The sequence below is a fragment of the Phyllobates terribilis genome, unplaced genomic scaffold (assembly GCF_046119375.1).
Source record: "Phyllobates terribilis strain yellow unplaced genomic scaffold, ASM4611937v1 Scaffold_3__8_contigs__length_932513732, whole genome shotgun sequence".
Classification (NCBI taxonomy): Eukaryota; Metazoa; Chordata; class Amphibia; order Anura; family Dendrobatidae; genus Phyllobates; species Phyllobates terribilis.
In genome coordinates this window covers 782,801,600-782,814,739 of record NW_027362763.1, presented here as the reverse complement: position 1 = coordinate 782,814,739, position 13,140 = coordinate 782,801,600, and the positions used below count along the sequence as shown (strand labels likewise).

Below are 13,140 nucleotides of genomic sequence, written 5' to 3'. Positions count from 1 at the left end.
CGGCCACTGTATAACCATGATTGTTACATTAAAGGGTTTTTATTTTTCTCCACCCCCTATATATCCTTTTGGAAATGTGTATTTAGAGACTGACTATATTTAAACATTAACTTTTTAAGTCTTGGTTGGGCTTCAACATCATTAGGCCGGTTCCAAGGTTAACCTAGATCACTAAGTTTTAGTGTAGCCTTCAAGAGTAAACATTTACCCAGTGTACCCACTCACATGCCAGATAAGGATCCTTCCATTAACACCTACAAATCATCACTTACATGCTGACATCACACTAATTCACTCGTAATACTTGGCACAAGAATGTACCAATCCCATGCCCATAGAATATCATGACATCGGAGGCACGGCCTGTTTATTTGCACGTTTAATGGATGATGTGCTGCCGAGAATGATGACCTAAAAATCATTGCACCCAAAGAACAATCATTTTGCAATGCAGCAAAAGCCACAGAAAAAAAGTGAATGTAACACAGAATTAACTGTGGACTAATCACAGTTTTGTGGCAAAAGGCATTGCTGATTTGCCACGGGCAAGAAGCATCTCACGAGCCTGTAGACTTAGTGCCCCGAGACTGGAATACGTGAGCATTGTGCAATATTATACATATGGAAAATATCAGCAATTATTACTGTGTTCTGGGCTTTAGGAAAGTTTCTGCAGTCATTCTATGTGAGTGCAGATTGTCCTACCCAGACAGTAGATTTTGCAGTCAGGATTTCCCTCAATTGGCAGATCGAGCAGAGAGTTACGTGACTGCCAGAATGCAATCTACATAGCGGCTGTCGTGAATCAACTAGATTCTCATCCGCTTTTCAATGTTCTAATGAGAGAAAAGGATGAGAAGCTAGTCGGCACGAGACAGCCAGTATGAAGATTGCATCCTGGCGGTCACATAACCTCCTGCTCGATCTGGCGATTGAGGGGAATCCTGACATCCAGCGACGGTGGAAATTTACCTCAAACCCAGAACACTCTTTAATGCAAATAGGGAGAAAAAAAAAATCATAACTTTACAATAAAGGGAAGTTTAAATAAGTCTAATTTAGTAAATACCTGTACTAAATAATTCTGTACTAAGTTGCTCTGTATGACCCTAGCCCTAGGATTAATGAGGACATCTTAGCTCTCCAAGCCTGTTTAAAGATGACCTGTCGCCATTTCTTCTCTATAAAATTCCAGTATTTCGGAAAAAAAAAAAAAAATCTAGTTAGAAGATATGACCGGAGACCAAACTAGTCCGGCACTGTCCTTGGCGAACTTTCTCAGCGTTGCTAAAAGTGATTGACAGGTCTCAATACAAGAGACTGATCAATCACCTCTAGCAACACAGGGAATAGCGGTCCAGAGGAGGCACCAGATTCTTGTCTATTCCTACGGTTTCCCAGACAGATCTTCTAACTATATTTTCATCCAGAATGTTTCAGTGAAAAACATACCTGACTGCAATGGTGCAGCCGGGCTCTGATTCATGCTGCCTCTGGTTTGGACTGAATGAATCAGCTGACAGGTTCCCATTAAAAAACCTAACAAAACACAGGAATCCCCCCATTCACATATCCACCACAAGGCAGGAAACATCAGTGTTAAACTGTACAGGGAGAACTTTCCTACACATGGTTCAATAGCTTAGCATTCACCAAATCTTATTTTTATAAAAGTCAACATTCCTCAACTAAATCCAAGTACTGTAATCTCTTCTTGCACCTCCTAGTCTTCGCCTCTTCTCCCGACTCATTTACCAGGGCACTGTACATTACTGCATGGTTCACATTAGCTTTCTTCTGGTCTCCTAGGAACATAAACAGCTCATAAACATCTTCCACTGTTATATGACAATGTGCATCTGCAGAACATCCCTGGTTAACTACAACCACAAACTATTCAACTCATCTGAATAAGGAACGGCTTTGGGGAAAACCAGCACAATGGGGCAGATTACAGCTTATTTCGCCCCAAAATACAAGGTTTGTCCATGAATTTGTGATACATTATTGCCAAAACACTTGTCTTTTCTGATTTATGATGTAGCACTTTGTAACATGTATCAAGTTACCTCCTGTAAGAAAAGAAAAAAAAAATGACAACAGTGATTGCACACAGCAAGGACATGGGGGCAATGCACATGTCGTAGGAAAGAGGCCTCTACAAACTATGCACAGGGGTTATCCCAGCTCAGAAAATAATGGCATATAGGAAATGGCAGGGGGTCCAACTGCAGGGCCCCCAACAAACCCTTTGTCAAAATACACATGACTATGATGTCTGAATAAAACCAAAGGGTGTGCCCACACAGGGCGTTCTGAGCAGAAGACCTGCAGCATGTAATGGTAGCAGCAAAATGGGTAAGACTGCACAATATCAACCACACGTCGCAGTTTTTATTAAAAAAAAAAAAAGTGCCGAAATAGACTTACAGTGCAGAAAGATTTTCTGAGTTCAGAAAACCCCTCTCCCGTGCATGGGTCATTTAAAAAGAACATTGTGTTTCACTCGTCCTCCCCGGATTCAGCGCGGAGTCTCCACCATTGCTCCAGGATCATCAGCAGTACTCCAATAAGAGCGCTCAGCAGATCTGCCAGAGTAGATCACACAAGCCACTGAGCCCACTGATTGGCCACAGCACAGCAGAAGGGACACTAGCGCTGCAGATAACAGACACCAGGACAAGTGGTGGGAAACTCAGAGGCCTGTAAACAAGCGTGATTTTAGTTAACTGCAGCCAGGGAAAAGAGGTTTCCTGAAACTGTAATTTCACTGTTGTGGTAATAACTGTGTAGTGCCCTAATCATGTTATTTTGGTGCCAATTAGAAAAACTCATTTCAGCCCACAGCGTGTCCATTTATGCTGAAGGTTTCACCTCTGCAATTCAGAGGAAAATCGACAGCATTACATTCAGATTTTTTGTGTGAAGCACAGGTAACCCTTATAAGATATTATCCAACATTAAAAAAAAACCTGCAAATGGTATAAGCAAATCAACAGCATTCACCTCTTCTTTCCCCCAGCACTGACGCTCCGGCGGTCTTAGCTTAGTGGTCAGCGTGTGATTGTTGCAGAGCACACGTGCTGTACTATCGGCATCAAGGCTCTCGTCACTGGTGACAGTAGTACACTGAAGGGTTGAGCCGAATCTTTGGTTGGCAAGGTGTATGATTGGATAATTTTGTTATTTTATACTATTTGCAGCTGTTTTTAAAATATTTGAAAGCTGGTTAACCCCTTTAAGTACAAGCTGAAAGGCCAGATATTGCCCAGTGTGATAAGTCCAATGTCATATGAAACAAGAATATCAATATACACATTAAACACCAGTGGATTCTGTCCTTATGTACACAACTGCATGATACAGATCCTAAATACAGCAAAAGGTCCACTAACAACATGGAAGACATGGAATTAGATGTATCGAAAATACACAAAGAAAATGCAGCATGCTTAACTTGATGCCATACATCAGGTTGGCCTTACATGCAGCAGCTGATGTGGAACTATTACACAACTTGTAGTTCCATATTAAGGGCTCACATTCATAAGCGTAAATAAAAAAATTTCTGAGCATGTATTTAATTTTCACTATGGGGTTAGTAATGGGGGTGTCTATAGACGCCCCTCCATTACTAACCCCTGGGCTTGATGTCAGCTGACATTACAAAGCTGACATCAACACCAATACTATTACCCCACTTGCCACCGCACCAGCATTGGCGCATCTGTGGGCTGATGTTCTTAGTCTCGAAGGTGGCCAATATCCATGATCCGTCCTATGCTATTAATATCAGCCTGCAGCTGTCTGTTTTGCCTTTGCTGGTTATTAAAAATAGAGGGGACCCCACACCATTGTTGGGGGTGGGGGTTACCTCTTGTTAGTCACCAGTAAAGGCTACTCAGACAGCTGTGAGCGGATAATAGCCTGGGAAGCGCAATGTTCATTAGCGCCTTCCCAGACTATAAACATCAGCCCCCAGCTGTCAGCATTCCCTACGCTGGTTAAAAATAATATGGAAGACCATACGTCAGTTTTTTCTTTTATTCTACCTATATCTATTCTGACTGTTCAGGCTATGATTTTACTGTACTCAGCTGATGAAATGTCGGGTTTCCTATTTGATGGGTGCACAAATCAACGCATGCGATTTTTTTCTCGCACTCAATGACCTATGTTGGCGAGTCTCATCCAACATAGGCAGCAACTCGCAACATACTGCGATTTTTTTTTCTCAGTCCAATCCGAGCTGAGAAAAATAAAAATAAAAAAAATAAAATCGCAAATGAACACAGAATCATTGACTAACATTAGTCAGAGTGCAATCTGATTTTTTTTTATTGGGTTGCACTCGTCCATTTTAAACGCAGATGAGTCTGAGCCCTAACAGTGATAAGTAACAGCAAAGTTGTAAATGACGTGCAAAGCGGTAGATATCCAATTCCAGCACCCAGTAAAGAAATATGCACCAATACAAGGGAGCGGATATCCACTGAATATTAAAATCTGATAAGGCAAAGGTACAGGGAAATAAGTCAGTTGCCACAAGGCCGAGTTAGCACTGCAGCACTTTTAGGCTAGGGCTACACGTATCGAGCAGCACTCAAATAGCAGTGCCACTCAAATCGCAGTGCCACATTGATATATCACATAGAATGAGCTCCTATGGTGTCTCACTGCAACACAGTCACAAATGTCTCCAAGTTGTGAGAGAGACTTTCATAAACTTCAATAAAAGTCAAGTGTGGCTGCCACTTGCGTGCAACAAAACGCAATTCGACTCCCCCCCCCCCCCCCCAAGTAAACTTACATTACTAAAACAGACAAACAATAGCAAGTCGCAGACAAGCTGAACAGATGTTTTTGTTCATGCGACTTGTCTGAGGTACAGTCGTGTGACAAACGTAACAGTGTGGTTCTAGCATTAATCTTCGTATAAGGCTAAATTCAGACGTCTATGTATCACGGTCTGACAACGGACTGCCATGGGTCTTCTGACCTGAACACGACAGCGTCATAGGCGTATACGAGCCTGTCCAGTTCGGGTCAGCAGACAAGCGGGTAAGCCCGTGCATCATGGTCTGTACTCGGACCACGATACATGAATGTCTGAATTTGTGAAATCCTATAGAGCGGACCCTCAACAGTTATAAGGTAACAGGGATATCCTAGTGTGTACCCAACTAATCACACACTGGTGCATTTTGGAAATCTTATAAAAACACGACCAGAGCATTCACAACGTCTGCATCTGAACGCCTAAAGCAAGAATACACTCAATGCTGTCACTAGTTACACTGACACGTATTAATTGCAGAGATCCAGAAAATACATGAAACAAACCAGATCCCACCCAAACCTGTTCAGGACATACTGGTACTACAGGAAATAACCAGGAACAGTCGCCCCTGCAGGTGTCACCCGGACCAGTCACCGGCAGCTTCAGTTATTACAGGAGTGAGGCAGTGTGCACCCATCCATCAAAGCGACACACGACCTGATCAGAGGTTATACCAGAACACAGAAAATATTCTGAGATATCTAAAAATGTCCAGATATATTTGCATTAGCAGAAACACTGAAGTTTAAGAACAAGGACTGAAAGGAATAAAATGAATGGGCACTAGTTAATGAACACAAACGACTGACTTGTTCAAACTCTGCATAGCATCACTGACAGATAGGGTAGGTTCACACGAGTGTATAAAAATATATATAGTTGAAACCAGAAGTTTACACTCTATAAAAGGACACATATGCATGTTTTTCTCAATATCTGACATGAAATCAGAATAAACTTTTCCCGTTTTAGGTCAATTAGGATTACCATCATTTTTAATATTTGCCAAATTCCAGAATAATGAGAGAGCGAGAATGTTTTAAGGCATTTTTATTTCTTACTGTAAAGTCAAAAGTTTACATACATTTCATTAGTATTTGGTACCATTGCCCTTAAACTGAAGGACGTAGGTCAAACGTTTGGGATATCCTTCCACAAGCTTCTCACAATAGTTGATCGGAATTTGGGCCCATTCTTCCTGACAAAACTGGTGTAACTGATCCAGGTTTGTAGGTTGCCTTGCTCGCACCTGCCTTTTCAGCTTTGCCCATAAATTTTCAATAGGATTGAGATCAGGGCTTTGTGATGGCCACTCCAAAACATTGACTTTGTTATCCTTAAGCCACTTTGTTACCATTTTGGCAGTATGCTTTGGGTCATTGTCCATTTGGAAGACCCATTTCCGCCCAATCTTTAACTTGCTGGCTGATGTCTTGAGATGTTGCTTTAATATTGACACAATCTTCTGTTCTCATGATGCCATCTATTTTGTGAAGTGCACCAGTCTCTCCTGCAGCAAAACAACCCCACAACATGATGCTGCCACCCCCGTGTTTCACAGTTGGGATGGTGTTTTTTAGGCTTCCAAGCTTCTCCCTTCTTCCTCCAAACGTAACAATGGTCATTATGACCAAAAAGTTCTATTTTCATCAGACCACAGGACAAGTCTCCAAAAATTAAGGTCTTTGTTTCTGTGTGCATTTGCAAACATTAATCTGGCTTTTTCATGTATCTTTTGGCGTAATGGCTTCTTCCTGGCAGAGTGGCCTTTCAGCCCATGTTGATACAGTACTTGTTTCACTGTGGATATTGACACAATCTTACCAGCTTCTGCCATTATCTTCACAAGGTCTTTTGCTTTCATCCTTGGGCTGATATGCACATGTCGGACAAAAGCACATTCATCTCTGGGTCACAGAACCCGTCTCCTTCCTGAGCGGTATGATGGCTGGACATTCCCATCTTGTTTGTACATGATTCTACACAAAGAAGTAGTGTGTTTCAGGTGTGCATTAAAACACATCCACAGGTGTGTCTCTAACTCAGTTGTTGCCAAAAAAAAAAAAACCTATCAGAAGCTTCCAAACACATGACATCATCATAAGGGCAGTCCAGAATTGTTTAAAGGCATAGTAATTGTAGCGTATGTAAACTTTTGACTTTGCAGTAAGGAATAAAAATGCCTTAAAACATCCTCTCTCAATCATTATTCTGGCATTTGGCAAATATTAAAAATGATGGTAATCTTAATCGACCTAAAACAGGAAAGTTTTATTCTGATTTCATGTCAGATATTGAGAAAAACATGCATATGTGTCTTTTTTATAGTGTATGTAAACTTTTGGTTTCAACTGTACATGTATGGAGGAAAAAAAAAAAAAAAGTGATTCATCCAGAAAAAAATGGATGATTTGTTTATCAATCATCCGTGTGCAGTCCGTATAGAATCCGTTTTTTATTTTGTTTTTTTTTACAGCAGCTATAAATCATTTACAATTATTTTTACAGTTTACTGTTACAGAATTGCAATGTATCCATAAAAATTGGATGCTATACTGTGGCTCTGTATGGATTTTTTTTGTGCACCCATAAACTTGAATGGTTCTTATCCGATTTACACAAATTAGTGAATGCTGCGATTTTTTTTTCACATGCAGATTCGGTAAGTGAAGAACAATTGCTCATCTGCACTGCCCCATTGAATAACATTGGTCCAAGTGCTGTCCGTTCTTTCATGGACAGCGCTCAGATCAAAAACATGGTCACGTGAAAAAGCCTTAAACCAAGCATCTTTACAGATTGTTTAGGCCATAAGATCCACACAAACTTTAGACTGTGGTACAGAAAAAAAAATAAATCCATGATAAGAATGAGCATGTTTACTCTGGTCACAAGCTCAGCACAGACGAGCCATAGGGCTAATATTTCAGCAGATCCGCAGCAGATTCGAGAAGAATTTGCAATATTATTTAACTTTTTGGCTAAAGCAGCATTGTGGCTACAAGTTATTAAAATCTACAAGCACAGTTTTTATTATACGTAGCAGGTTTTGGATATGGAATTTTTTCTGTATTGTCGCCTATAAGCTTCTCTATAGAAATTGAAAAATGCATGTTATAAAATAAAATACCTTGCAACAAATAGTAGGTTATCACTTGAAATTTCAGGTTTAAAAAAAATGTGTACGTGTGTGAAGTAGGCCCTAAAGGGCTTTCCCTGCGTGAGCTATAGTCAGGAGCAGTCGACTATACAGACAGCCGACAGACCCAAGAAGAGGCTGGGCCGAGCGGGTAAGCACCAGGTTAACGTAGGAGCTGTTTAAGGCTTTTTAACACAGGACAGCACTCAACAGATCATTGGCACACAAACATGGCAGCGACCAGCCGCTGAATGAGAAAATGCTCATTCATTGGCCGATGGCATCTTTAATACAGACTAAAAAATAAATCGCTCTTGGTCACCCAACTCCTCCAGTAAATGTGGGATGTTTGTGGAAAATATGGAGGCCTAACAATTGTATCAAAAGGGCTTTCCAAGATAAAGATATTGATGACGTTTACCTAGGATAGGTCATCCAAATAGTTACTTCAAAAGGATCTGAGCTGCAGTACCTGAGAACAGCCACTACATGGTGGATGGTGCTGTGCTGTTATGGCTCTGATCGATATTTACATGTGGCAGCTGCTGGAGCCGGTAACAGCTGATTATTATTATTATTTATATAGCACCATTGATTCCATGGCGCTGTACATGAGAAGGGGTTACATACCAAACACAGATATCACTTACAGTAAAGGAACTAACAATGATAGACTGGTACAGAGAGAAGAAGACCCTGCCCTTGCGGGCTTACACACTACAGGATGTCAGCCCCCCAGCGATCTGATATTGATGTGATATACCAAGGATGAATCATCAAAATCCCCATCCTGTACAACCACATTAATTGTTCAACCTCAAACAGATAGCCTCATTGTTGTGGCCTGATGCAATGTGCCCACGATGCAGATTTGAAGCAGAAATTTCCTGAGCATTTCTGCATCTCCCTGGCAGAAAAAACGCACACGGATTTTACATGCGTTTTTTTTTCAAGCGATTTTAGCATCACTTGGAAAAGGGCTTGACAAGTTGGTCACACAATGTAAATCCATGCAACTGGCATGGATTTATATTGTGTGACCAACTAAGAGGAAATAGCTACTTCAAATGCTGCATCTAAAGTAAAAAAAAGAATTAAAAAGTAAAAAGAAATTAGAAAAAAAACAAAACCTTATATTCACCTCTCTGGCGGCCCCCGATCTCCTCCCAGCAGCGTCCGCTCGCTTTGGCATCCCGTGGTGTACTTGCAGTACCTGAGGTGACGTCATTCAGTCAGCTGATGGTCACGCGACCATCACCTGACTGCTGACGTCAACGGTCGCGTGACCATCAGCTGGCTAAATGACGTCACCGCAGGTCCTGCAAGTACACCACGGGACGCCGAAGCGAGAGGACGCGGCCGTGGAGAGACCGGTGGCTGCCGGATAGGTGACTATGAATATTTTTTTTAGGGCATGTGCACACGATGCAGAAATGAAGCTCAACATTTCTGCATCATTTCTGCATCTCCCTGGCAGAAAAAAAAACGCATGCAGATTGTACATGCGTTTTTCCTGCGGAATACATGCGGATTCACATGCGTTTCCGCATGTGGATTGACAAGCGCTTTCCAGGCGATTTTAGCATCACCTGGAAAGTGCTCGACAACTAGGTCACACTATATAAATCCATGCAAACGGCATGGATTTATATAGTGTGACCCGAGAGAGTGGTAAAAATGTATACTTTACCCTCTGATGGCCCGCGCTGTCCCGCTCACTCCGTTCTCCCGGCTGCTGGCAACTTTGAATTGAAAGACCTGCCGACGTCAGCGTCACGTGACCCGTCACATGACTCTGAAATCAGCGCAGGTCCTTCAACTCACTGCAAAGTGCCGGGAACCAAGCAGGAGCGGTGCGCGGGCCGCCAGAAGGCAAGTATACATTTATTTTTTATTTTATTCTTTTTTTACAGCTTTTTTAATGGTACCTGGGTCCGGAGGAGACTCTCCTCTCTCCACACCCGGGTACCATCCGCACATTAGAACGCGCCAATTACGCAAGTACAGATGCAGTCTTGCGGAATTGGCGCGTTCTAATGCAAGTCAATGGCGGCGAAAATGCAGTGTTTCCGCAAAATTAATGGACATGCTGTGGATTTTTGAGCGCAGCGTTTACGCTGCGGAAAAATCCGCATCATGGGCACAGCACATGCGGATTTCAATTGGGGAACATTGCTGCCCTTCTACCATGCGTTCTTAATGCGTTTCCGCAGCTGCAAAAACGCCGCGGAAACACATTAAAAAGCATCGTGTGAACTAAGCCTTACTTTCTAGTTCTTTTTTAACTTGCAGGTACCATGGGGTTGGAGGAGAGTCTCCTCTTCTCCAGACCTGGGTACCATTCGCGCACTGAACAGCATAACATTCGCATGTATACATGCGGATCAATGCAAGTCATTGGGCGCGATTTCGCCGCAAAATCGTGCCCAAATTGGTTGTGCTGCAGATTTTTCCGCAATGATAATCCGCAGCATGTGCACAGCACATGCAGATTATCATTGGGATACATCCCGGACCTCTTACCAAGCGATTTTAATGAGTTTCCACAGCGGAAATGACGCTGCGGAAACGTATTAAATCTGCATCGTGGGCACACAGCCTAAGTGTGCACTGATCAACTTGTCATATCAATGATTGGAGATCATTATGGGCAGAAGTCTGCCCCAAATACACAGCTGGAGACTTTTCTAACTACTGATGAGGGGATTTCTCATGTTCCCTACTGAACTTTGGTCAAGTTTCGCAGACAAAGTCACCACGTAGCCTCAGCCTTAACTGGTAGTGATTATAAGAGGCTGAACTCAGACATCCGAGTACGGCCCGTGATCCCCAGCGCAGCTCTCGGGATCCAAAGAGATCGGGGCAGGAAAACAAAATCTGTACTTGTAACAGCATTACTGGAATCAACTGGTTCTGTGCAGTCAAAACAGTCACCCCACTCACAGACCAGCACCTCTGGTGGGGTCTCCCTGACCCCTGCTGACATCACCTCAGCTTGTATTCTCACAGATTTCTACAGATGACAATTGGTCTGGGTTGGCTACAGATGAACAGAAGCTGATCTCATCTCAGTAAACCCTTCAGAAATCAAAGGCCGTTACGTGTCTGCCAGATATGATCTACAGACTACAATCAATTACACACATCTGACCAGATCTCAATCAGACGCATCAGCAAATTCCACAGCCATTGGGGAGATATTTGAACGAGGCACAGACGGCAGATCTCTGAAGACCCCATGTCACATGATCCCCGGATGTCACAGGCGCGGTGATAGTGGAAGCGGCCAGATCAGCACAGGCCCCGTGAAAAGGATAGTCTGCACACAGCCCCGCCCCCCAGCTCCTCTCCCCAGCAGCCCCGGTTCTCCAGGCCCCGGCCCTCGTCCTCCCCGGCAGCCCCGGTTCTCCAGGCCCCGGCCCTCGTCCTCCCCGGCAGCCCCGGTTCTCCAGGCCCCGGCCCTCGTCCTCCCCGGCAGCCCCGGTTCTCCAGGCCCCGGCCCTCGTCCTCCCCGGCAGCCCCGGTTCTCCAGGCCCCGGCCCTCGTCCTCCCCGGCAGCCCCGGTTCTCCAGGCCCCGGCCCTCGTCCTCCCCGGCAGCCCCGGTTCTCCAGGCCCCGGCCCTCGTCCTCCCCTGCAGCCCCGGTTCTCCAAGCCCCGGCCCTCGTCCTCCCCTGCAGCCCCGGTTCTCCAAGCCCCGGCCCTCGTCCTCCCCTGCAGCCCCGGTTCTCCAAGCCCCGGCCCTCGTCCTCCCCTGCAGCCCCGGTTCTCCAGGCCCCGGCCCTCGTCCTCCCCTGCAGCCCCGGCCCTCGTCCTCCCCTGCAGCCCCGGCCCTCGTCCTCCCCTGCAGCCCCGGCCCTCGTCCTCCCCTGCAGCCCCGGCCCTCGTCCTCCCCTGCAGCCCCGGCCCTCGTCCTCCCCTGCAGCCCCGGCCCTCGTCCTCCCCTGCAGCCCCGGCCCTCGTCCTCCCCTGCAGCCCCGGCCCTCGTCCTCCCCTGCAGCCCCGGCCCTCGTCCTCCCCTGCAGCCCCGGCCCTCGTCCTCCCCTGCAGCCCCGGTTCTCCAGGTCCTGGCCCTCGTCCTCCCCTGCAGCCCCGGTTCTCCAGGCCCCGGCCCTAGTCCTCCAGCCTCGGTTCTCCAGGCCCCGGCCCTCGTCCTCCCCTCCAGCCCCGGTTCTCCAGGCCCCGGCCCTCGTCCTCCAGCCCCGGCTCGGTCACTTACTCTCATTTAACACCTCCACCAGGTCTGCGCAGATTTCACACATCGTTCATGAAGGAGCCGCGTCCCGAGCATGGATCTGGTGCTGCCGCGGCCCGTCAGCCGGTGTATGCGGCGCCGTTTGTGGCTGCAAGGCCCGGGAACGACCAGGAGCTGTAACTGGATGTTTAAGACGAGGATGAGGCGGCAAAAAGGGGCGAAGTGGAAGGAATAACGAGTTTAATTTCCCCAAATGTGACCGAGGCGGCGACAAGCGGAGCCACTCACTGCCTCACCGAGCCATCAGCACCACAGCCGCCGCCATTTTGGTTGGGGATGCTCGGTTCAGCTCGGCAGTTTCCGGAAGTGATTCGGCTGTTCGGCTTAGAGATCCCGCCCAGCGGCCGAGCTATTAAGTCACATGACCGAACTAAAAGAGAGGCGGGGACTGATAAGTGGGGAACTATGGCCTGCGAGCTCTGACCAGCCAGCGTGTCCCAGCCTGAGGCATGCTGGGAGTTGTGTGTCTGACCAGCAATGCCTTATGGTATATGTCGCGACCTGTGTGTGCGGAGCACTTCTACTTGTAGCCTGTGACCGACCCGAATCACTGCCAAAATCGTCGGGTCAGCCATTGTAGCGTGTCCCTTATTGTGACCTTTCAGACACGAGTTCTCCTATGGTCTCGTGTTCCGACTGCCCGCCTGCAATATGGCCGCCAAAGCCTTAGCCCACCTGATGTATCGCCCCCCCACTTTACCCTTAGCTCCTTCCAATAAACAAGGGACGACAGCTGGTATGGACTGATCCATTGTGCCAGAATAGGGGTGGTTCAGACTTCCTGTGTGCAGAGGAGTCTGCCTGTGGATCCTTGCAGAATGGAGAAACTATGGCAACAGCTTCCAAAACGGGGAGCCCGACCTGTGTAGCTCACCCACTGCCCCGGCCTGTGTAGCTCACCCACTGCC

The 13,140-nt window shown here is 46.0% G+C and overlaps 1 protein-coding gene across 2 annotated transcripts in view; it reads right to left on the bottom strand.

Moving 5' to 3' along the window:
• USP34 (ubiquitin specific peptidase 34) overlaps positions 1 to 12,545 on the bottom strand; it is a 143,233-nt gene extending 130,688 nt beyond the window's left edge. For both annotated transcript variants that reach the window (XM_073672310.1, XM_073672311.1), the window contains exon 1: positions 12,197 to 12,545. In XM_073672310.1, the coding sequence (XP_073528411.1) occupies positions 12,197 to 12,239 (43 nt within the window). In that variant the 5' untranslated portion in view covers positions 12,240 to 12,545. The remainder of the gene's footprint in view (positions 1 to 12,196) is intronic.
• Between the last annotated feature and the right edge of the window lie 595 nt (positions 12,546 to 13,140).